Raw genomic sequence first — 24438 nt, 5'->3', positions numbered from 1 at the left:
TCTGTGAGCTGATGGAATTTCTTATTCATGCCCTGATCTTTTTCTCCAATGATTGCACACTGAATTGCTGTAAGCAGTGGCAGGTAGGGTCGCACGGATCCGCGGCTGCATCTTTTGCTGCAGCAGCATGTGCATCTTATGCGAATGCCGTGGCCGATTTCTTTGAAACTTAGAGACACCGACTTGCAGTGTCTTGCACCTGTGGAAATCAGTCTCTGTGTGTCTTCAGACACACCATGGAAACTTGTACCAGCTCTATGGCGGATGCAGTTTCTATGTCTGACCATGGCCTCCTGTGTGTGAGCGGCGGTGTGTCTTTAGACAAATCCGCTGTCACAGACATGGCCACATCTTCCTAACCAGGAGGTGGCCATTCTGAGTAATCTTAGGCTTACTCAGATAGCCGATGCCAGAAACATCACGAACGTTGATCCGATCCAGTGTCTTTGGATGCAGGCATTGGTTCTGAGATGCTACCTGGAGGCGTCTTTTCCCTTCAGACTCCTCCTGAGCATTACCCTATACACACACAGTTTGGACGCAGCTGCTGTGTGCATAAGCGTACAACTCTAATTCAGGCCCTAAGAGTGTAGTGCAGAGCCCAGATCTGTGCAGAACTCATAGTTGCTCCATCAATCCTTAGTGATATGCTAATTTAATAATAGGCAGAGCAATATCACATCTGGCATGTGCCCACAGTGATATAGGGACCACCATTAAGGATTCCAGTAATTAAACTTTTATAGGAGGAGCCTTCAAAGAGCTAGCCATCCAACCCATCTGACGTCCTATTGTATGGAGACAAGAGCTGCCTGTTTTTCATTTCAAAGGAGATCCGTTGCTGTATTCAGTGACATGGTCTGGGTCAAATTAAGATTATCCTGAAAATTTTCATTCCAACATCTTAAGTTTAACCTAACTACTTATACGTCTTATTTTCTCATGCACAGAGTTCCCTGGCACTCCAGTCCAACTTCCCAAGTCAGGGGGAAGATTGATCTGAATTGATACAATTTGTTTCCATGTCTTCACTCTTTTGTGTTCACCAGTCTCACTCTCTCAGATAGTCTTCCTTCTAGCACCCTGCACCTGTCACAACCTGTGCCGTTCCTTTAACCTGCCTAGAGCGTCACACTCTGCTCTGGTGCTTCTAGCACACTCTGCTGATGCAACAAACTGTTGAGCTTAAGCAGTTAGAAGCACCAGAGCAGAGAGCGACACCCCAGGCAGGGAAGAGGAACTGCATGGGTTTTAACAGGTGCAGGGTGCTGGAATAAACACAACTCAGATGTATAGATTCCCTACTATCCTCCCTTCTACTTTTCACCACGATGTGGGATAACCCAGGCTTCCCCCTGGACAGGATAATAATGTATTTTAATCACAATGCATCCCGCTACTCTTCGCATGAATGCCAGCGTTAATTACACTGGTATGCATGAACAAGTCCCTCTAGTGTCATTCTGTGTATGCACAGAAAGACACCCGCCGCGGGGATTGCAGGGAGGAATCCGATTAGATCCCTCTCACAGCACTCTGTGAAGAGAAGCCCATAGGCTTCTATAGGGTTATGCCATCAGAAGATGGCGTTACCCACCACACCCAAGCCCCGGAGTGCATTGCCCCAGGGCTTGGTGCATATACGAGAAATTCAGGCAAACCCCAGAAAATGGCATTTTAAGGGGTTTGACCTTATTTCTTGCTTTAGTGCATCCTGCCGCAGAGCATATAATGTGTTTCTATCTTACGGCCTGATTCTGAGATTTATGCCGATATTTACGCAGATTGAGCAGTTTTTATCCATTGCACATGCAGGTTTTGTATCATCATACTTTAGGACATATCCATGTGTTATTATCCTTTTTAAGATTGTTGATATTTGAAGTTAAATCTGAATCAGCGCTTTAGAGCTGTTTTTCTCAGTAAGAAATTGATACAATAAGCACAATAACCATCATAAGTCTGTAAAGTACACACATCATGGGGACAGGTACTTCTTAGCAGCCTATAAATTATTTATTACCCATGGCCTCACTGAGGCACTTATCACCAATATTCATGAAAGAAATGGATAGTCAGCATTCACATGAATATTGGTTCAACCCACTGGACTTGAGTCTGTTGCATCTCCAGAACTACAGCTGCTACTCCCTCCCCTTGGATGTGGCTACTCCCTCCCCTTGGATGTGGCTACTCCCTCCCCTTGTCGTACCTGGCTCAGATGACACCGGTTTGTGACTGCAGGCGAGGCTTCACAGTTAGTACAGAAAATACTAAAAATCGCAGCACAGAATAGAATCTATTTAAGCTAGTGGTCGGACTGTGTGCAGCTAATAAGTACCCAAGTGGTTTGGAGCATCTGAATTGCTCCGCAAATTAATATTTTTTTTTTCCATTTCAGCACCTATAGATAAATGTGCAGCCTTCTTCTCCCCATTGTGCATGACTCAGTCTATATTTCTGAAAAACAAGGGTTCCTTACAGTGTAAAATTACTTTTCAAACACTGCCCCTGCTGTTTACTACATTTGAATAAATGGGTGTTTTTTCAGTTATGGCCAATCGGGTGCAGTCATAATTAGCAGCCTCTTATAGCCCTTTCAGACATACAACCTGGGAAATTTCCTGCTCAGACCCGGGAATTTCTCCTGTGCAAATTCCCGGGTATTTGGTCGAGACCCCCCTTTCACACTATAGTGTCTACCCAGGAAATTCCCAGGTAGACCCCTTTCAGACAAGAGCAGGGTTTTTCTATTTACCTGCCTCTTCTCTGCCGTCTGCTCCTCCTAGCCTATCCCCTCTCTGGCTGATGATGATGTCATCATTCAGCTGTTGGAAGCCGGCCAATCATAATGCAGATTTTAAAAAATATATATATTTTTTAAAAATTTCTTTTAATTATCTGGTGGTCCAGCGGGAGTGCGGGTGGCCTGCTTTGGCTTGGACCAGTCGGCGGTCTCCAGCGCGGGTGTCCCCGGCGTCCGGCTTGGGTCCTGTGTCGCTGACACAGTGACCGGCGTAGCAGGCGGCCCGTTGGGGCAGAGGCCCGCCGGCGGGTGTCCCCACCGTCCAGCTGGGGTTCTCTGTGTACATAGCCGGCCGGTGCTGGGGGTGGTGAGCAGCAGCGCTGTGCGTCCTATAGGAAGCTCTGCGCTGCCAACTCAAAGCAGCAGCGCTGAGCGTCCTATAGGACGCTCTGCGCTGTCACCTCCATGTAAAAGCTGCTTGGTGCTGCCCGGGAGTAGTAAATTCCTGGGTAGCACCATTCAGACAGAAGCAGGGTAATTTCCCGGGACTTAAGTCCCGGGAATACCCTGGTCGATTGAAGGGGCGGCTACCCGGGAACGTGTTCCTGGGTAGGTACCTTTCAGACAGACGCAGCTACCCGGGAATTTGGCTGAGGCAGGCCAAATTCCCAGGAATCTCAAGATGTCTGAAAGGGGTATTAGTTATCAATATCAAAATTGACACTTACACCAGGCCGGTTTCCAGAGGCCGCGTTTGCGATTACACGGCCCACACCACACCCTTAATGTACTTCCTGCGGAACTGCACATCTACTGCAGTCAAATTCTTTCCCCTCTTTGACGATTCCACGCTCATTCCAGTCCTGGAATCAGCCCCTTTATCTCAGCGAAATCTGACTTTAGACAGAAAAAAAGAAGCAGATTACCCCTGGGCAGCATATCTGCGAGAAAAAAATTCAAACTCCAACCTCCAAGTGAAAACCTTCTGTAGTAAAAACACTGCGGCAAAGTGGAAGTGGGGGCAATAAGTGAAATAGCAAAACAATTTAGTACCAGCAAATCCTGGCAGCCATTAACTGCTTGGGCTTGCTGGCACTTGTAGAACTACAATTGCCAGCATGTCCAAGACCGCTAGAAGATCTTTTGTGGCCTGGTACTAGGAGTGTGTGACCACACTCCATTGCAAATACCATGCTAGCGCTCTGCCAAAATGGCACAGGGCTTGTTACCTGAAGGAGTGGCACATATTTCCTTTTGTAGTTTCAATGCCCCATGCCAACCTGGCTGGGGCTGGTTGCCACTATTATAGATAGACCCAGGGCAGGATGTAACAGAGATCGAGTCTGCCAGAGGTGCGGGATGCAGACTGATCTCGATCGTTTTTTTAAAGTCACAGTCATTTACAAGGCAAAGCCAGTTCGAGATCGAGATCAGACTGCAAATCCCGCACCTCTGGCAGACTCACTCTCTATTACATCCCGCCCCCAGTGTCTGACAATGGCTGAAGCTTTTGCAGGGAGATTCCACTTTGTCTACCAACTTTCCTCCCTTTAGTTGTACTCAGACTTAGCTATGAGCATCATTGCTTTTTATCAAGTTTGGGGGGAACAGCTTATTTGAGTGCTTTTCACCCTTAGTTATTTATTATCAATTTTTATTCAATTATTTTACTCACTGGTCATTGCCAAGTACTTGACGATGAAGGGCATTTCTGGAATGCGGCCACATCACCCTCTGCATAGCGGATGTAGTCTATCTGGGGCTGCACGTCCATGATAAATCTCGGAATATAGGTAATAAATAATTCCCCCCCTTATAAGTGTATTCCATTACTTGATTTCCTATGGATGCCATAAAATAGCAGTCATACATATTAAGCTCATTTAGCTCACACTTCTCAACTTTTGTGAACTGCCCCCTCTGAGTGAACTTACACGGAAGGTCCAAGTCTACGGCACCACACAGCAGGGGCGGAGCTAGGACAACGCAATTCGCAGCAAAAAGCGTGTCATCACCCCCAACCCGCCCACTTCACTGGGGAAATTAGTGGAATCCATGAGGGTTTCCTGTCCTCCCGAGAGTTTCCCAGACATTCCAGGTGAGTAAGCAGCTATATAATGTAGGCGCAGGGTAAATTTTGCCTGGGTAAAATGCAAAAATAATGTCCAGCTCCTCTATTGTTACCTTGTGTTTTAGAGTTGGTCTAGGGCGTTCACCCTCACAGCCTTGTTTCTGCAAGAGCAAATTTTGCTTGCAGTAGCTGGATTTGCTTGTTTAAGTAGAGAGCAAATAGGAATGATTCCCTGCAAGTAGCCACTAATACTACTGCAAACGGGATGTAGTCAGCATCCCGGTGTGCGGGATGCCGACGGTCTGAATACCGGGTAGGGATTAGGAAAATACTTCAGTGCGTTCCTATGGGTGTCGGGATTCTGGCTGTCGGGATACCGCTGTCGGGATTCTGACCAGCGGCATCCTGACAGCCGGGATTTCATACCCAACCCGTGCCAGCACTCTATTCTAATACAGTGGTGTTAATATTTCCAAGAACAATCCTGGTTTTACAGTGAGTAGGTTAAAAATAAATAAAAAATAAATGTTCACTGCGCTAATATTTACGCACTAAAGGGAATATATGCTTCTGATATGCGTAAAAAGAAGGCTTTAAAAATGATAAAACATCTTCACTATAAAAGATTTTTCAAGAACTAATAAGACAGAAACGTTACAATGTCACATCACATAAACAAAGAATGAATAAAGCATCACATATAATGATGATACAAATAATAGACGGTGTAATGGTTAGTGTTACTGCCTCACAGCAATAAGGTCATGGGTTCAAGTCCCACCATGGCCCTAACTGTGGAGTTTGTATATTCTCCCTGTGCTTGCGTGGGTTTCCTCCGGGTACTCCGGTTTCCTCCCACACGCCAAAAATATACTGGTAGGTTAATTGGCTCCCCACAAAAAAAAAATTACCATAGTGTGTATGTGCATGTCATTGGGAATATAGATTGTAAGCTCCACTGGGGCAGGGACAGATGTGAATGGTAAGATATTCTCTGTAAAGCGCTGCGGAATATGTGTGCGCTATATAAATAACTGGTAATAATATATATATATATATATTCCACAGGCAAAAAACCTTACGGTTTCACATGTCCCATTAAGGCTGCTTAGACATGATCTGCAAATTCACAAAACCTATTGAATTTCTGCCACTCCAAAAAGCAATGAAATTACGATTATTAAGGCTAACGCCTTGTGTGATACAGATATGGTATGCCATTATACCATGTGGTTAACTGCAGATTCAGCACTCTCACAGAGGGAGAGTGCTGTCTCTCACAAATGCTAATTCACAGAATTGTGTGCTCAATGGAATACACGTATGCAGTCTATGCAACTGAGATCTGAGCAGTTATGTGGCTCACACATCTCATTCAGTGCCCACAATCTTCTCATTCAGTCACCACAATAATCCCACTGGGTTCCAACATCCTTCTAACTCAATACATCTATCTAATTTATTATACACATTCAGCTTCCTAATTGCTAAAACTATCACACTCTGTCTATGCATGTACACTAACTTCGCCTCCATGCTGCTATAACTTCCCCAATCCCTACATCTGTGTGTTCTCCCAACTGTGCTAGTCTGCATGCCCTGATCCACACCAATTTGTCTTCTCCCATGTGCACCGCACTGTCTTCCTGCATCCTTGCCACTGTTTCCTTCCATCTGCACCACTGCCTTGCCCCCAGCCACATCACTCTGTCTTCCCCTTATCTCTGCCACTCTTTATTCCTCCATCTGCACCACTCTGTCCCTGCCAACCGTGCCACTCTGTCTTTCCCCTCCAACCCGCACCACTCTGTCTTCCCACGCATTTGCACCAATATGTCTTCCCCAATCCCTTCTGTTGTGTGTTCTCCCATTGTGCTAGTCTGTATTCCTCATCCACACCAATCTGGCTTTACCCATCTGCGCTGCTCTGTCTTCCCGCATCCATGCTACTCTGTACCCCATTCATGTCGCTCTGTTCCCCCAAACTGTGCCACTCTGTCTCCCCCCATGTGCACCATTTTCCACAAATCTGCATCGCTTTGACTCGCCCCCATCTGTACTGCTTAATCTTCCCATCTACACGCCATCCTGTCTGCCCCATCCACACCGCTATGTCTCCTTCCCCCACAGTGGCGTAAGTTCATCCCAGACGCCCGGAGGCAAGTTTTAATTTGGTGCCCCCCTAAAAAAAAAAGGCAAAATATATATTTTGTCTATCTATATCTATCTATCTATCTTACATATGCTATCTTACACTATCTATCTTACATATGCACAAAAACACTAATATAAAATAGCCTTAAGCGGGGTGGATATATTATAGGCAATGGAGGAGGTGCCCCTTCAGTGCTGGCACCCGACGGCAGGTGCCTCCATTGTCTCCCATAGTTCTACCCCTGTTCCCCCATCCACCATACTCTTATCCCATCTGTGCAGCTGTATGTTCTGCTCAGACCTCAGTTGCATAGACTGCATGTGTGTATTTCAATGAGCACTCAATTCTGTGAATTAGCAGCTCCACCATTTTGTAAGAGACAGCAATCTCACTCTATGAGAGTGCCGAATCTGCAGTTAACCAGATGGTGTCATGGCATACCATATCTGTTTTACGCAAGGAACACGTTAAGGTGTCAGCTTCAATGATTGGAATTTCATGAGTGAATTTTCAGATCATGTCTCAGCAGCCCTAATGGGACATGTGAAACCGGTAAGGTTTTTTGTCTATGTGATTTCATAGCTTTTTTGAAATTTATTATCAGGGTTTGGATGAGCAAACCGGGCCACCTGCAGTGGAGAAGGACAACGAAATGGTACACTAATGCAGGTGGAAGAGGAGCCAGCACACAGGAGGTGGCCTGGGAGGTGCAGAGTGTGAGACGGCTGCATGAGCAGGCTGTAGGCGTTCGGGGTTGTGGCAGCAGTGGTGGTGTAGAGCAGTGGCAGTGGTGCAGTGCAAAGGGGGCATCAGCGGGCGACAGAGAGCTCACTGGTAGTGCGCATGCACCTGAGAAAATAAAATCAATAAGTCACAGATGCACTAACGCAGCAGTGAGATCCATCTATCTGCCCCCCCCCCCCAGCACAACCAGCACTGGGTTTTTAACAGCCATTCCTGGTTGTGTTTAAACACAGGGGTAAAGTGACGTAGGGGTCCACTGTATGAAGCACAACCAGCACTGGGCTAGTCAGAACCAGCCCTGGTTGCCAAAATGCGGGGGACAAATGACGTAGGGGTCCCCCGTCTTCAGCACAACCAGCACTAGGCTCTGAGCTGGCCCTGGTTCTGGAAATACAGGGGGAAAAATGTGTAGGGTCCCACTGTATTTACCAGATCCAGCACCAGACTCTAGTGTGGGGGTGATGCCACAGCCAGGGGAGCCCTTTCACCGAGCCCCCCAGCCGAAGCATCATGCCTGACCGCTAGTTAGCCCAGACCAAAGAACCCTGGGGAGCTGGGGACCCCCCAATAAAGGGGTCCCCCTCTCCAGGGCACCCCAGGCTGATAGCCTGGGGCTATCCCCAGCGGTTGTGTTGTGTGGTGCATATGAAAATATAAATATTGTCTTTTGCAGTAGTACTACAGGTCCCAGCAGGCATCCCCGCATACTGGCACTTGAGGAACCACAAGTACCAGCAGACGGGGCACTAAGGACCTGCTGGTACCCATAGTACCTCTGCAAAAGAAATATTCAAATAAAACAGACACGTTTTTTTTTAAGTATTTTATTTAGCAGCACCTTCACCAGGGGTGCGGCAGCCATTAAGCTCTTTTTCCCGGCCGCCGTCCATCCAGGGCTTCCGCGGCATCTTATGTCTTCGGCAGCTCTTCTCTGCTGCCTCCTGGCCGATGACTGATTGGACAGCGCCTCGGGCTGGCTGTATTTAAGCCAGCCGAGGGGGGGCACGCTCAGTTGTCACCATTGAAGTCAATGGTGAGAAGTTAATTGGCTGAGAGGCGGAAGGCTCACCTCTCTCAGCCAATGAGTGCTCCGCACTGGGATTTCTGAACTGAAATGCCGGGCAGAGCTGTCATTCGGGTAGTAGTGTGATTCAGAGCCGAACGCTCTGGTCAGAGCGTTCGGCTCTGAATCAGGCCCTGTGTTACTATAGATGTGAGGGAAGGGAATGTGTTGCTGCACAGGTATGGGAAGGAAATGTGTTACTACACAGGTATGGGAGGGGAATGTGTTACTAAACAGGTGAGGGAGGGGAATTCAAATTTGTCACTAGGGAGGGAGGGGAATGTGTTACTACAGGGGTGAGCAGGGGTGATGTGTTACTACAGAGGTGAGAAAGGGGAGTAGGTTGCAGGGGTGATGTGTTACTACAGAGGTGAGAAAGGGGAATAGGTTACAGGAACGCCTCTATTTGACCAGCCACCCCCCCCTCCCCGCCTACAAAACAGGGCGAGCTGTCGATCAACATCGACAGCCGCCCCGTTTGAAGCGAGCCCCAGAGCGAGTGAATTTCCACCATCGACCCGCTTGTGAGCGCATAGCGCTTGTGAGCGGGTCTGAATGTGGTCCTTTATGTGCAGTTACTTTGATCATATATGGGCGGAATGGCATGCATATTATTTCCCTTTATTTGGGTAATTATATAATTTTCCTTGCATGGTATTTTGGCACATTACAATATAATTATGCCAGCACTCACCTGCACTACTACTGCCAACTCACATATATCAACCTTGTGATCCAATAACCGTTTGGCCATACATGTTAAACTCCCCGTGCAACACTCCACGGCGTCAGAATTATGAATACAAGCCACAAAGATCTCTATATCTCCTTGAACCCTGATTGGCATAAAAAATGTTGTACTAATATATGGGGTACTTTTTGAATAAAGGAGATAATTGCATTATTGGAATCACAATCCTTAGAAAGTGATTCCTACCAGGTGATCCCTCTGTTATACCTTTTTTGCTGTATGGAGATATTCCTATAAGGAAACAATCAACATATTCCACACATGATTTTTCTCTTAGTATAGCTACTCCAATCATAGCAGAAACAGTATGAATGGAATTATATTATATGACTCCATCTGGAGATCCACTTCATATAACATAGGACTACAGTCATACTTACCAACTTTTCAGGAATCCTTTCCGGGAGCAGTCGGATAGGAGCTGCTGCTCTCACCTTCGGGGGGCGGGGCCAGACTATAGCCATCATTAGGTCATGTCCCCTTTACAGGAAAAGCTCGCAGGTCCATGAGGAGGGGCGGGGCTAATTGATGCGACTCACATAATTTAGCCCCGTCCCCTCCCTACGGACCCTCAAATTTCTCAGAAAATCTCCCCATCCTGCCCACTTCACTAGGAAGAGGGCGGGATGCCTGAGATCTGCCTACTCTTTCAGGGTTGCCTAGGGGGTTACCCGAAAAATCGTGAGTCTCCCATGACTCCCAGGAGAGAATGTAAGTATGAATACAGTATTTCACCATATTCAAGAGCTTTTTCACATATTGAAGTAGATGTACTAAGCCCTAGGGGTATATTTACTAAAATGATAGTTTTAGAAATGGAGATGTTGTCCATAGCAACCAAGTAGAATCAGATTGATTGTTATATGCAACATTTCAATTTGAAAAAAAACAATTTAGTACATACACCGCTTCGAGAGAGAAAAAGTAGAGAGAGGTAAAGTACGATCTTAATTTAATGCGAGGTACACGTGCCTTGAAGAAAAATAGACAATATATTTATTATAAAGTAGATGTTGTCCACAACTTCGCCCACAATGAAATTGCTTCTGCCAACATTTTTTTGTTATTTGAGGTGTTCTAGTTGTATTGCTTTGCATGGGGGCCCTGTTGCGGGAGTGGCCCACGTGACCAGTAGTGCTATACAGATTGGTGGCAGCACCACCTTCACCCACCACTCACACTTATGTGCCCTGTGCATAGACAGCTATGTAGCCTATCCTATTCACCCACCACTCACCTCAATGTCACTGTGTGCCCTGTGCACAGACTGCTATGTAGCCTATCCTATTCACCCACCACTCACACCAATGTCACTGTGTGCCCTGTGCACAGACTGCTATGTAGCCTATCTTATTCACCCACCACTCACACCATTGTCACTGTGTCCTGTGCACAGACTGCTATGTAGCCTATCCTATTCACCCATAACTCACACCAATGTCACTGTGTGCCCTGTGTACAGACTGCTATGTAGCCTATCCCAATCACCCATCACTCACACCAATGTCACTGTGTGCCCTATGCACAGACTGCTATGTAGCCTATCCTATTCATCCACCACTCACACCAATGTCACTGTGTGCCCTGTGCACAGACTGCTATGTAGCCTATCCTATTCATCCACCACTCACACCAATGTCACTGTGTGCCCTGTGCACAGACTGCTATGTAGCCTATCCCATTCACCCATCACTCACACCAATGTCACTGTGTGCCCTGTGCACAGACTGCTATGTAGCCTATCCCATTCACCCACCACTCACACCAATGTCACTGTGTGCCCTGTGCACAGACTGCTATGTAGCCTATCCCATTCACCCATCACTCACACCAATGTCACTGTGCGCCCTGTGCACAGACTGCTATGTAGCCTATCCTATTCATCCACCACTCACACCAATGTCACTGTGCGCCCTGTGCACAGACTGCTATGTAGCCTATCCCATTCACCCATCACTCACACCAATGTCACTGTGCGCCCTGTGCACAGACTGCTATGTAGCCTATCCTATTCACCCACCACTCTCACTGTGCGCCCTGTACACAGACTGCTATGTAGCCTATCCTATTCACCCACCACTCACACCAATGTCACTGTGTGCCCTGTGCACAGACTGCTATGTAGCCTATCCTATTCACCCACCACTCACACCAATGTCACTGTGTGCCCTGTGCACAGACTGCTATGTAACCTATCCTATTCACCCATCACTCACACCAATGTCACTGTGTGCCCTGTGCAGACTGCTATGTAGCCTATCCTATTCACCCACCACTCACACCAATGTCACTGTGTGCCCTGTGCACAGACTGCTATGTAACCTATCCTATTCACCCACCACTCACACCAATGTCACTGTGTGCCCTGTGCAGACTGCTATGTAGCCTATCCTATTCACCCACCACTCACCCCAATGTCACTGTGTGTCCTGTGCACCGACTGCTATGTAACCTATCCTATTAACCCACCACTCACACCAATGTCACTGTGCGCCCTTATTCAAGTGAACATGGGGCCCAAAGAACAGCTCCCTCCAGCCCTTACTGGCCGTGTGCATGATGCCACACTTATATTGATGATGTCAATACATTTTGCTATAGCTCAGCTCTAAAGTGACGGATCAAGATGAAACAAAATGCAGGTTATTTCTAGGAGTCTCCACTACAAAATTATGCAGTTTTCATGAATATCAGTTAATTCGTCTTTAGCGCCAACTTGGAACAGACAGACACAACATTCTTATAATATCAGCATAGATAATAGCGAATGGATATTTCAGTGAATGTTTGAAATATGTAAATGTATCTGATGTATGTATGCCTGATATGCTGATATGAATCTGGCACATGTGCTACAGGTGCACAACTGAATACATTGTTAGATTTTTGTATACGCATGCAATTAGATTTAATTTAGTGACCACATTTTACGCCTATGAGTCTAAATTGGCGCAGAGACCAATCTGGATAAGCTGTAATTCTCATGATCAGTTTTTTCTATTGAAGATGTTCTACCAACTGCTATAGAAGGAGTCCTGGGGACCGCTCCATGCTTCTTATTCCTTACCCGGGGCTACGCTGGTCCTTTAATATAAAATTAGACATTTAATACAGCCAGATATTAATTCCCTTAATATAATGTTTAGTTAGACATTATAAATTCATTATGAAATTCAGAACCTGCAAATCCATTTAATTCGCCATTTTAAGGTGGCTGTGGGGGGACGTTGTGAGCCGGATGTCAAATTAGGGTCCGCAATCTTTTGATTACATCTTCTGATTCGTTCACCTGCTATCCTATTCTTGGTAGTGTCACGATTTGGCTGTGAGGGGACCCTGAGAAAAACGTCTCCATGTATCAGCCCCATAGAGCCAACTAGGAGCAGGTTAATAAAAGTTTACAGAAGTGAAAAGTGCAGCTATAAAGTAGAGCCCTTGAAATCACAGATCTTTAAGTAATGTCACAAATGATATTACCTGGTTCATGAGCTCATAGTTGCCAGATTTTATTCTCTTCTTTGCTCATAATCTTCATCAAAATAATGTTTACCTATAGCATTTATGTTGTTACAAAGTAAGCTCCGGAGGTAGCGAATTCCCTGTTGTCAATCAAGGGCAGCAATGGCAGTGGGGATATAGTTACTATACCGACATGCTGACTCCCGGCTGAAGAAATCCTGGCACCAGAATGCCAATATCCCCAGCTAAAAGACTGGTAAAATATCCTGATACCATTCATGTGTGGGGTTTCTTCTCAGCCAAGGGAGTGGGATCACTCACAATTTTGCCTAAGAACACAGCCATGAATAAAGAATGGTACCAAAACATCTTTCAAGAGCAACTCCTCCCAACCATCTAAGAACAGTTTGGTGATGAACAATGCCTTTTCCAGCATGATGGAGCACCTTGCCATAAAGCAAAAGTGATAACTAAGTGGCTCTGGGAACAAAACATCAAAATTTTGGGTCCATGGCCAGGAAACTCCCTAGACCTTAATCCCATTGAGAACTTGTCGTCAATCCTCAAGAGGCGGGTGGACAAACAAAAACCCACAAATTCTGACAAGCTCCAAGCATTGATTAGGCAAGAATGGGCGCCCATCAGTCAGTATGTGGCCCAGAAGTTGAGTGACAGCATGCCAAGGCGAATTGCAGAGGTCTTGGAAAAAGAAGGGTCAACACTGAGTCAATATTGTCTCTTTGCATAAACTTAATGTAATTGTCAATAAAAGCCTTTGACACTTATGACATACTTGTAATTTACTTCAGTATACCATAGTAACATCTGACAATAAGGTCTAAAAACACTACAGCAGCAAACTTTGTGAAAACCAATACTTGTGTCATTCTCAAAACTTTTGGCCATGGCTGTAGTCCAGGCACATTTGTTTGCATCAGGCGAGCCGATGATATCAGCAGTCAGCTGACCGCAATTTAGGAGATGTAAAAGTGCTGAGCACCTGACCGTATAGACGGCGTGGGAAGCATATGACGCCATGGAACAGGAAGTGCCAGATGCCTAACATGCATCTAATATGTATTAAAATGTATATAATGTTGGATAATTATTTTTTTTTTTTAAATCATATAAAAGTACAGGGATGGAATCTGTTATCTTGAGAATCAGGAGGTATACACTCAAATATATTCCCTACACTGCCCTGTGTAGCCCTGTTTTCATTAAATTGTTCAGCATAGCTCTCATTGTGACTTTCTGGAAAATGGATTCTAGATAAAGCTCTGCAATCTTTTCTTTTATTATTATTACTAATAATTAGGGGTGTGCACCGGCCACTTTTTGTGTTTTGGTTTTGGATCTGGATCTTTCTTCGTGTTTTGGATCTGGATTGGTTTTGCCAAAACCACCCTTCCGTGTTTTGGGTTCTGGGTTTTGTGTTTTGGATCTGTATTTTTTTTTAAAAAGCATAAAAACAGCTAAAATCACAGAATTTGTAGGTTTTTCTGCTCCTATGCTATTATTAACCTCAATAACCTTAATTTCCACTCATTTCCAGTCTATTCTGAATACCTCACACCTCACAATAGTGTTTTTATGTCCAAAAGGTTGCACCGAGGTAGCTGGATGACTATGCTAAGCGACACGAGTGGCCGGCACAAACACGTGACCCATCTAGGCATGAAACTGCAGTGGCAGACAGGATGGCATTGAAAAACTAGGCCCCAAACTGTACATAATGCAAAGAAAAAAAGAGGTGCAAGATGGAATTGTCCTTGGGCCCTCCCACCCACCCTTATGTTGTATAAACAGGACATGCACACTTTAACAAACCAATCATTTCAGCGCCAGGGTCTGCCACACAACTGTGGCTGAAATGATTGGTTCGTTTGGGCCCCCACAAAACAAGCTGGCAATTTATCTGTCCCTGCACAAACTGGCTCTACGGAGGCAAGATGTCATCCTCATCCTCCACATCCACCGATTCCTCACCCTCTTCAGTGTGTACATCCTCATCCTCACAGAGTATTAATTCGTCCCTGCAGGAACCACAGGTCCCTCTGTACGTTCTGGAGGCTGGTCTCCCTGGAAGAGTTGATAATTCATTTTATGAACATCATCTCCACATTTTGTGGAAGCAAGCTCCTACGCCTTTCGCTGACAAGGTTCCCGGCTGCACTAAACACTCTTTCGGAGTACACACTGGAGGGGGGGCAACTCAGGTAAAATAGAGCCAGTTTGTACAGGGACCTCCAAATTGCTTCTTTTTCCTGCCAGTACAGGTACGGACTGTCTGACATGCCTACTTGGATTCTGTCACTGATGTAATCCTTTAACAGACAGACGCACGCTTGTCGCTGCTGCTTTGAGGATTCAAGTGCGGCTACAGCCCACACAATTCACAAAGACAGAAAAAAAAAAAGAATATTTTTATTGTTTGTGGAGCACACTTTGAGGGTTACACCACCCTTTAACAGTCAGACGCACGCTTGTCGCTGCTGCTTTGAGGATGCAAGTGCGGCTACAGCCCACACAATTCACAAAGACAGAAAAAAGAAGAAGAATATTTTAATTGTTTGTGTAGCACACTTTGAGGGTGTCACCACCCTTTAACAGACAGACGCACGCTTGTCGCTGCTGCTTTAAGGATGCAGGTGCGGCTACAGCCCACACAATTCACAAAGACAGAAAAAAGAAGAATATTTTTATTGTTTGTGTAGCACACTTTGAGGGTGTCACCACCCTTTAACAGACAGACGCACGCTTGTCGCTGCTGCTTTGAGGATGCAAGTGCGGCTACATCGCACACAAGTCACAAACACGTTAAAAAAATAGTTTTTTATTTTTTGGAGCACTTTGAGAGTTACACCACCCTTTAACAGACAGACGCACGCTTGTTGCTGCTGCTTTAAGGATGCAGGTGCGGCTACAGCCCACACATTTCACAAAGACCGAAAAAAAAAGAACAATATTTTAATTGTTTCTGTAGAACACTTTGAGGTGTCACCACCCTTTAACAGACAGACGCACGCTTGTCGCTGCTGCTTTAAGGATGCAGGTGCGGCTACAGCCCACACAATTCACAAAGACAGAAAAAAGAAGAATATTTTAATTGTTTGTGTAGCACACTTTGAGGGTGTCACCACCCTTTAACAGACAGACGCACGCTTGTCGCTGCTGCTTTGAGGATGCAAGTGCGGCTACATCGCACACAAGTCACAAACACATTAAAAAAATAGTTTTTTATTTTTTGGAGCACTTTGAGAGTTACACCACCCTTTAACAGACAGACGCACGCTTGTCGCTGCTGCTTTAAGGATGCAGGTGCGGCTACAGCCCACACATTTCACAAAGACCGAAAAAAAAAGAACAATATTTTAATTGTTTCTGTAGAACACTTTGAGGTGTCACCACCCTTTAACAGACAGACGCACGCTTGTCGCTGCTGCTTTAAGGATGCAGGTGCGGCTACAGCCCACACAATTCACATAGACAGAAAAAAAAAGAAGAATATTTTTATTGTTTGTGTAGCACACTGTGAGGGTGTCACCACCCTTTAACAGACAGATGCACGCTTGTCGCTGCTGCTTTAAGGATGCAGGTGCGGCTACAGCCCACACAATTCACAAAGACAGAAAAAAAAAAGAACAATATTTTAATTGTTTGTGTAGCACACTTTGAGGGTTCACCACCCTTTAACAGACAGACGCACGCTTGTCGCTGCTGCTTTAAGGATGCAGGTGCGGCTACAGCCCACACAATTCACAAAGACAGAAAAAAGAAGAATATTTTTATTGTTTGTGTAGCACACTTTGAGGGTGTCACCACCCTTTAACAGACAGACGCACGCTTGTCGCTGCTGCTTTAAAGATGCAAGTGCGGCTACATCGCACACAAGTCACAAACACATTAAAAAAATAGTTTTTTATTTTTTGGAGCACTTTGAGAGTTACACCACCCTTTAACAGACAGACGCACGCTTGTCGCTGCTGCTTTAAGGATGCAGGTGCGGCTACAGCCCACACATTTCACAAAGACCGAAAAAAAAAGAACAATATTTTAATTGTTTCTGTAGAACACTTTGAGGTGTCACCACCCTTTAACAGACAGACGCACGCTTGTCGCTGCTGCTTTAAGGATGCAGGTGCGGCTACAGCCCACACAATTCACATAGACAGAAAAAAAAAGAAGAATATTTTTATTGTTTGTGTAGCACACTGTGAGGGTGTCACCACCCTTTAACAGACAGATGCACGCTTGTCGCTGCTGCTTTAAGGATGCAGGTGCGGCTACAGCCCACACAATTCACAAAGACAGAAAAAAAAAAGAACAATATTTTAATTGTTTGTGTAGCACACTTTGAGGGTTCACCACCCTTTAACAGACAGACGCACGCTTGTCGCTGCTGCTTTAAGGATGCAGGTGCGGCTACAGCCCACACAATTCACAAAGACAGAAAAAAGAAGAAGAATATTTTTATTGTTTGTGTAGCACACTTCGAGGGTGTCACCACCCTTTAACAGACAGACGCACGCTTGTCGCTGCTGCTTTAAAGATGCAAGTGCGGCTACATCGCACACAAGTCACAAACACATTAAAAAAATAGTTTTTTATTTTTTGGAGCACTTTGAGAGTTACACCACCCTTTAACAGACAGACGCACGCTTGTCGCTGCTGCTTTAAGGATGCAGGTGCGGCTACAGCCCACACATTTCACAAAGACCGAAAAAAAAGAACAATATTTTAATTGTTTGTGTAGCACACTGTGAGGGTGTCACCACCCTTTAACAGACAGACGCACGCTTGTCGCTGCTGCTTTAAGGATGCAGGTGCGGCTACAGCCCACACAATTCACAAAGACAGAAAAAAAAAGAACAATATTTTAATTGTTTGTGTAGCACACTTTGAGGGTGTCACCACCCTTTAACAGACAGACGCACGCTTGTCGCTGCTGCTTTGAGGATGCAGGTGGAATCTAGACGGGATTTGGAACCGAGGACACACTACCTCCATCAATTGTCTAAATCCCACTGCACTAATGTCGGATACCGGACGCACGTCTAACACCAACATAGCAGTCAAGGCCTCAGTTATACGTTTTGCTTCAGGATGACTGCTGTCGTACTTCATCCTCATCGCTAGGGACTGTTGGAGGGTCAATTGTTTAGTAAAAGTAGTGATGTTCCTACTTCCTCTCTGGGATGATGAACAACTCCCAGCAGCAGCAACAGCACTAGGAGGAAGTGGTTCTTGATCTTTCCCTATTTTATTTTTATCGGAGAAAGTTTGGTCCTCCATTTATGTTATATTGATATATATACGTGCGGCTAAAGCGCACACAAACACAGAAAATATTTTTTTATTTTTGCTGGAGAGTAGTGCACTTTGTGGGTTACACCACCCTTTAAGAAATGAGCCAGCCGGCTCTTTACTTATGGGACACAGGCGCACGCTTGGCGCTGCTCCTTTGTTGATGCACGTGCAGCCACAGTGCACACAAGTCACAAACACAGAAAATATATATTTTTTTGGTTTGGAGTGTACTTTGGGGGTTACAGAACCCTTTAACGGTCAAGCCAGCCGGCCCTTTACTTATGACACAGGCGCACGCTTGGCACTACTTTGTTGATGCACGTGCGGCTACTGCGCACACAATTCACAAACACAGAAAATAATTTTTTTTTTGGTTTGGACTGGAGTGTACTTTCGGGGGATACAGCACCCTTTAACGGTCTAGCCAGCCGGCCCTTTACTTATGACACAGGCACACGCTTGGCACTACTTTGTTGATGCACGTGCGGCTACTGCGCACACAATTCACAAACACAGAAAATATTTTTTTTTTTGGTTTGGACTGGAGTGTACTTTCGGGGGTTACAGCACCCTTAACGGTCAAGCCAGCCGGCCCTTTACTTATGACACAGGCGCACGCTTGGCACTACTTTGTTGATGCACGTGCGGCTACTGCGCACACAATTCACAAACACAGAAAATAATTTTTTTTTTGGTTTGGACTGGAGTGTACTTTCGGGGGTTACAGCACCCTTAACGGTCAAGCCAGCCGGCCCTTTACTTATGACACAGGCGCACGCTTGGCACTACTTTGTTGATGCACGTGCGGCTACTGCGCACACAATTCACAAACACAGAAAATATATTATTTTTTTAGCACTTGGGGGGAGCACCCCTGATGGACAGAGCACCCCCTGGACAACACTTCAGCACCCCTTTAGGACTGGGACACTGCACAGGACTTTGGAGTGGACACAGCCCCTATGGAGAACTGACTGCACAACACAGTCCAGCCAGCCCCTATGGACTTTGAAGTAGTGGACACAGCCCCTATTAACAACAGCAGCACAGCACAACACAGCCAGCCCCTATGGACTTTGAAGTAGTGGACAACAGCAGCACTACACTACACTACACTACACAGCCCTAACTCCCACCCTCCCTCTTCACTGTCCACAGCCGAGTGAGAAAATGGCGCCGACGTGTGTACCTTATATAGGATCCAAAACCCGCGAGACTCGGAAGGCGGGAAGATGACGTTTTGCCTCGATTTCAGATCCGAGTCAGGCGGGAAAAGTCGAGCCTGACTCGGATCGGACTCGGATCGGGGGGGCTCGGGGGGGTTCGGATTTCAGAAATCCGAACCCGCTCACCCCTACTAATAATAATTATAAAAAAATCAGTGTATTATTATTATACATTTCTAAATCCAGTGCTTTGTTAGACCAGACCAGCACTGTTATTAGCTAATAGCCAGTGCCTTCCCTCTCATTAGTGTTTGTAAAGTAAGCACAAATGGGATTAAGTCAAATTATGATCCATTAGAGGTAATTTGTTTGCCTGCAATTTAGCAACATACATAATTCTGCATGCACTAGGGATACAAACTTGATAGGTTGATTTATGGAACACAACACTTATATGGTGCAGTGCACCTATATTTTACCCTACCTCCCAACCGCACCGATTTCAGATGGACAGCCCAGATTTGAGAGATCCAGAGCCAGCCCTGGCCAATTTGATGCCCTAGGAAAAGTTCTGGCTAGTGCTCTCCCCCCCCCCCCACCAATGTGGGACCCTTTGCACACACACACACATATATATATATGGTATGCGTTCGGCATCCCGGCGGTCGGGATGTCGACGCTTACATTACCGGCGCCGGCATCCCGAATGCCGGGACGGCGAAGGTAAGTAACGGGGTTGTGGGGAGGATTAGGGGTTAGGATCTAGGGGGAGAGTTAGGCATTAAGGGGGGAGGGTTAGGGTGTGTGGAGGGGGAGGTTAGGTTCAGGCACTAGGGGGGGGGGAGTTTAGGGTTAGGCACCAAAGAGGGAGGGAGAGGGGGAGGGTTAGCTTACTGACCAACAAGTTTCGGTATGTTAATCCTGTTCTGACCACCAGGATCCCTACTGTCGGTATTTCATACCGATTCCCATATATATTTACAGAACACATATTGCCCCCGTCACTGCCCACCTCAAAGCACAGCTCCCCAGACTCTTCTCTCACACCACATTGCTGTAACTAAAGAAAAAAGGGACATGATTTCAGGGAAAAGCCCTTATTCCCCCACCTCAGAAGGCATTCTATGGGCACATTCTCCCCTCACAGCACAGCACCCCAGGCTCTCCCCTCCCAGCACCCATCTCCCCTCACTGCACAACATCCCTCATCCATCACAGCACACCTCATGCAGCACAGCATCCCTCTCCCAGCAACACACCACCCCACACCCACCAACACGGCACCCCAAACCCAGCACAGCACCCCTCACTCAGCATCCCTCTCCCAGCAGTACTCACCTGGCCTGCACACAGCACCAGCACCCCTCCAAACAGTCAGTGCTGGCTCAGCCTGTTGGACTCCGCAAGGCCCATGGGAGGAGGAGCTGCTGTGGCTGGACAAGCCCAGGAGCTCTCCTCCAGCAGTCATTGTTGTTGCCTGCTGCTCTCACTGTCTCTGTTCCCCGCTCCCGCTGGCTGTATGTGCTGCCCGATCGGAGCTGATATGAGAGATCCGATCTCGGTAGGGTAGCCAGAGCAGAGCCGCTGTCCGTCCAGGTCAGCTGCCCCACAAACCACCGCTGGCCCTTGGCTTGGAATGCCCCTAGGCATTTGCCTAGTTTGATATGCCTAGGGCCGGCTCTGGAGAGATCTCTCCCAATCTACCCAACAGTTGGGAGGTACAGTATGTCCCACTCCCCTCTGCACTGCTGTGCAGGGCTGACAACACATCTGATTGGGGCATGGCTATGCCCAATTGTTGTGTAGGTGGTATGCCCTAGGGGGGGTATGCCCATTTGGGGGGGGGTCATAGTTATGCCTTCCCTGCTCTCTTGGGCCTGAGCATGGGAAATCCATATCCGTTCCCCCCTCTCTTATGAACAGGATTGCAGGAGAGACAATAGGAGAAGGGGCAGCCATGGTTTTCATTGCTAGGCATTCTCTTAGTGCCGTGGCCACACATACTCCGAAATGTGGACATGGCCCCTTATCCCGATCCAGGATCCTAAAATGTTGGGAGGTATGATTTTACTACTTATATGGATTAAAGCATAAATATGTTATAGTCTATCTCTGTGTCATAACTTACAAGATCTTACTGATTTGGAATGTGGTATCCATGTGAGGTGGGCCTGGCAATGCTGGTCCTCCTCCATAGGCTCCTCCCCAGCTCTTTTCATACATTAGTTTACAGCTGAATATATATGCATACTGTGCACTATCTGTGCTATATTTGCATTGTGCAATTCACTAACATTTCATGAAAAGTACTGCATAACCTAAAGGGTGGTGCACGTTTCTAGTCATTATGCGCGGTTTAAATGCCTTGTGGCAGCATCCACATAGTAACACTTTCATGCATGAATAATCCCTGCAAGCTCATCCTCAAACATTCTGAAAGTGTAATTGACTTCTGACACAATAAAATTAACGCTAGTGTGTCCATGTGTTAGGGAATATAGACTGTAAGCTCTATTGGGGCAGGGGCCGAATTGAATGACTAAATATTCTCTGTAAAGTGCTGCGTAACATGTGCACACTATATAAATCACTTAATAAATGAATATCTTCTCATACAAAACAAAATGTCATTGTTGCAGGCCTTAGGCACATTAGAAGCATCATCTATACCTCAAAAGTGAAAAATTGGCCAAGATCCACCCAGACCAGCCTATCATTCTGCACAAAATGTATTTCTTTGCCAACTACATTATTAGAAATCCACTTTTCTGTGTAATGAACCTTTGGCCATATTGAGTGTTATTACAAATCCCTCTATATATTACTGTTCAGTTCAAAAAGTCCCCTAACTACCTTCTCATCCTCCTAACACACAAGAACGCCTCCCACTTTCCTTGGTTGAATTTTCATTTCTGCTAATACAATATTGCAATCTTACCTAAAAATACTGGGTTCAGACTGAGCACTGGCATCATTATCCAGAAGACATAGCGTCACACATCCAGTGACTTCATGGGACCAGCCTCCATATCAGGGGCGTAACTAGGTATTTGAAGGCCCCATAGCAAAAGTTTGTAAGGGCCATTAAGAACCACCCAATGGTGGAAAATGTATATAACAAATGTAACTTTGAGGAAAATGGGCCCCCCTCAGCTCTGGGCCCCATAGCAGCTGCACCCTTTGCACCTATGGTAGTTACGCCCATGCTCCATATGATATTGAATTAAATGTTAACTTCTGTTTAAATGTATTTTGTAGGTACAAGGAATATTAACAACAATGGCTCCCATTTCCCCCGTTACACACAATGAAATAAGTACTTTTCTAACACTTATCTTGTAGGACCCTACCTCGAGTCCAAAAGTTTTGTTTGAGGTATCCACAGAGGTGCGTCTGAGAATTTACAATTACAGTTTATACAAATCCAAGGAATATGAGAGGAACCATATATTAAGACTTAATTGGCAAACAGCATACAGTGTGTAATAGTATGTCTAATGTGTCGTTCATAAAATCATTTGGTTCTCTGTACTTATGCAAACACTGAGGGCGTTAACAGCATTATGTGACTAAATATAACATATTTTCCAATATATGCTGCATTGTATGTAGATTATTGGCAAAAGAACTGCATTATATCTGGGCTTTATATAGAGGGTGGAGTCCATACTGGCAGTGATATCTGTAGAAGTGAATGGTTGCATGACACAAAGCATTATACAATATATGCACAGCACAGTATTATTTAACATAGGGCTACAGTATTATGAAAGGGGCTCACTGCAAGCAAAGAAGAGACTAATATCCCGAGGCCAATAAGATGACAATAAATGGACCATGGCATAGAAGAGACACAAAGGACACTGTCACCACTAGCACATCATAAGGATATATGAACTTTAAACACTCAGACAATGTGGATCCCAGTCTATCATGACTGAAAGAAGATGAAGGGTTAATGCCCTACCCATGCCGGCTCATTGCATACAATCAGCCACCTCCCCTCTTGCTTATTCACATAGGTCATCAAACCATCACCCACCTTGTCATTGAGGTACTGAAGGGCTTCTTTCCCATAAGAACACTTGATTTCCAGCTTCCTCCCAATGTCTGAAGGGGTCACATCCTTCTGCTGGGCAATGACTTTCCCAGACCCCCTCCCCACTGACAGGGAGTCAAAATTGATGGTCTTGTTCTCAGAAGACCCTTCCACTGGGCAGAACATCCCACAGAATTTCTGCCTAGGCTTGGGACTCCCAGATCCCATGTTCTTGAAGAAGGCTGGGACCTCTTCCCCATCATTCTGCCTGCTGCCAGGTTGCTTGTGGTCAGCCATCCTCAGCCCCTGGGGATGGACCAGTTATTTCAGACAAATAATGAACAAAAAAAAAATAATGGGGGAAAAAAATAAGGCTGCAGGGGGAGGATTGTGATGAGGTGGGAGGAGAAGGCACTGCAGGTTAGGAGCAAACAATAGATGTGACTGCTCCTCACACCATGCTGGGTCCTCTGGTTACTTCAGCTGATGGATCCTCCTTACAGCTCACAAGTGCACAGCCTGCTTCTCAACTTAGCAGAATTAGGAAGCAGGAAGGAGGGGATGGAGTGTGGGCGGGGGGCTCTGCAGAAGAAAGGCACATGCATCCGGACAGCACTGCAAATGGATCAGCCGGGAGTGTGTCCACATGTTGCTGGGAGAGTGTTCTTGTCATGCAGAGTACACATACATGGGATCAGATGGTTGCTGGGTATGTGTGTGATCAGGCTATATGTGCATGTATACAGGCATCTATCTCACTGCGCAGTGTCGCCGTAGGAGGACAAAGCACATAACCGCATCATCTGCATGAGGGACACAGGTGCAGTTTATAAGGTTTTAGAGGCCATGTTTTAATAGTGGAGCTGTAATTAGCTGCTGGAATCGGTCTCAGTGATATGACGCCCTCAGCGTTGCAGTCGGTGCTGCTTGCTGC

At 46.0% G+C, this 24438-nt stretch overlaps 1 protein-coding gene across 1 annotated transcript in view; it reads right to left on the bottom strand.

Moving 5' to 3' along the window:
• The window catches only part of DPYSL2 (dihydropyrimidinase like 2), a 107796-nt gene extending 83799 nt beyond the window's left edge, over positions 1-23997 (bottom strand). Inside the window, exon 1 of the mRNA XM_088443386.1 lies at positions 23508-23997. Within this exon, the coding sequence (XP_088299512.1) occupies positions 23508-23801 (294 nt within the window). The 5' untranslated portion in view covers positions 23802-23997. The remainder of the gene's footprint in view (positions 1-23507) is intronic.
• Between the last annotated feature and the right edge of the window lie 441 nt (positions 23998-24438).

Source organism: Taudactylus pleione, unplaced genomic scaffold, assembly GCF_031769625.1.
Source record: "Taudactylus pleione unplaced genomic scaffold, aTauple2 ptg000329l, whole genome shotgun sequence".
In the NCBI taxonomy this organism is placed as follows: Eukaryota; Metazoa; Chordata; class Amphibia; order Anura; family Myobatrachidae; genus Taudactylus; species Taudactylus pleione.
This window is presented reverse-complemented; position numbering and strand designations above follow the sequence as displayed.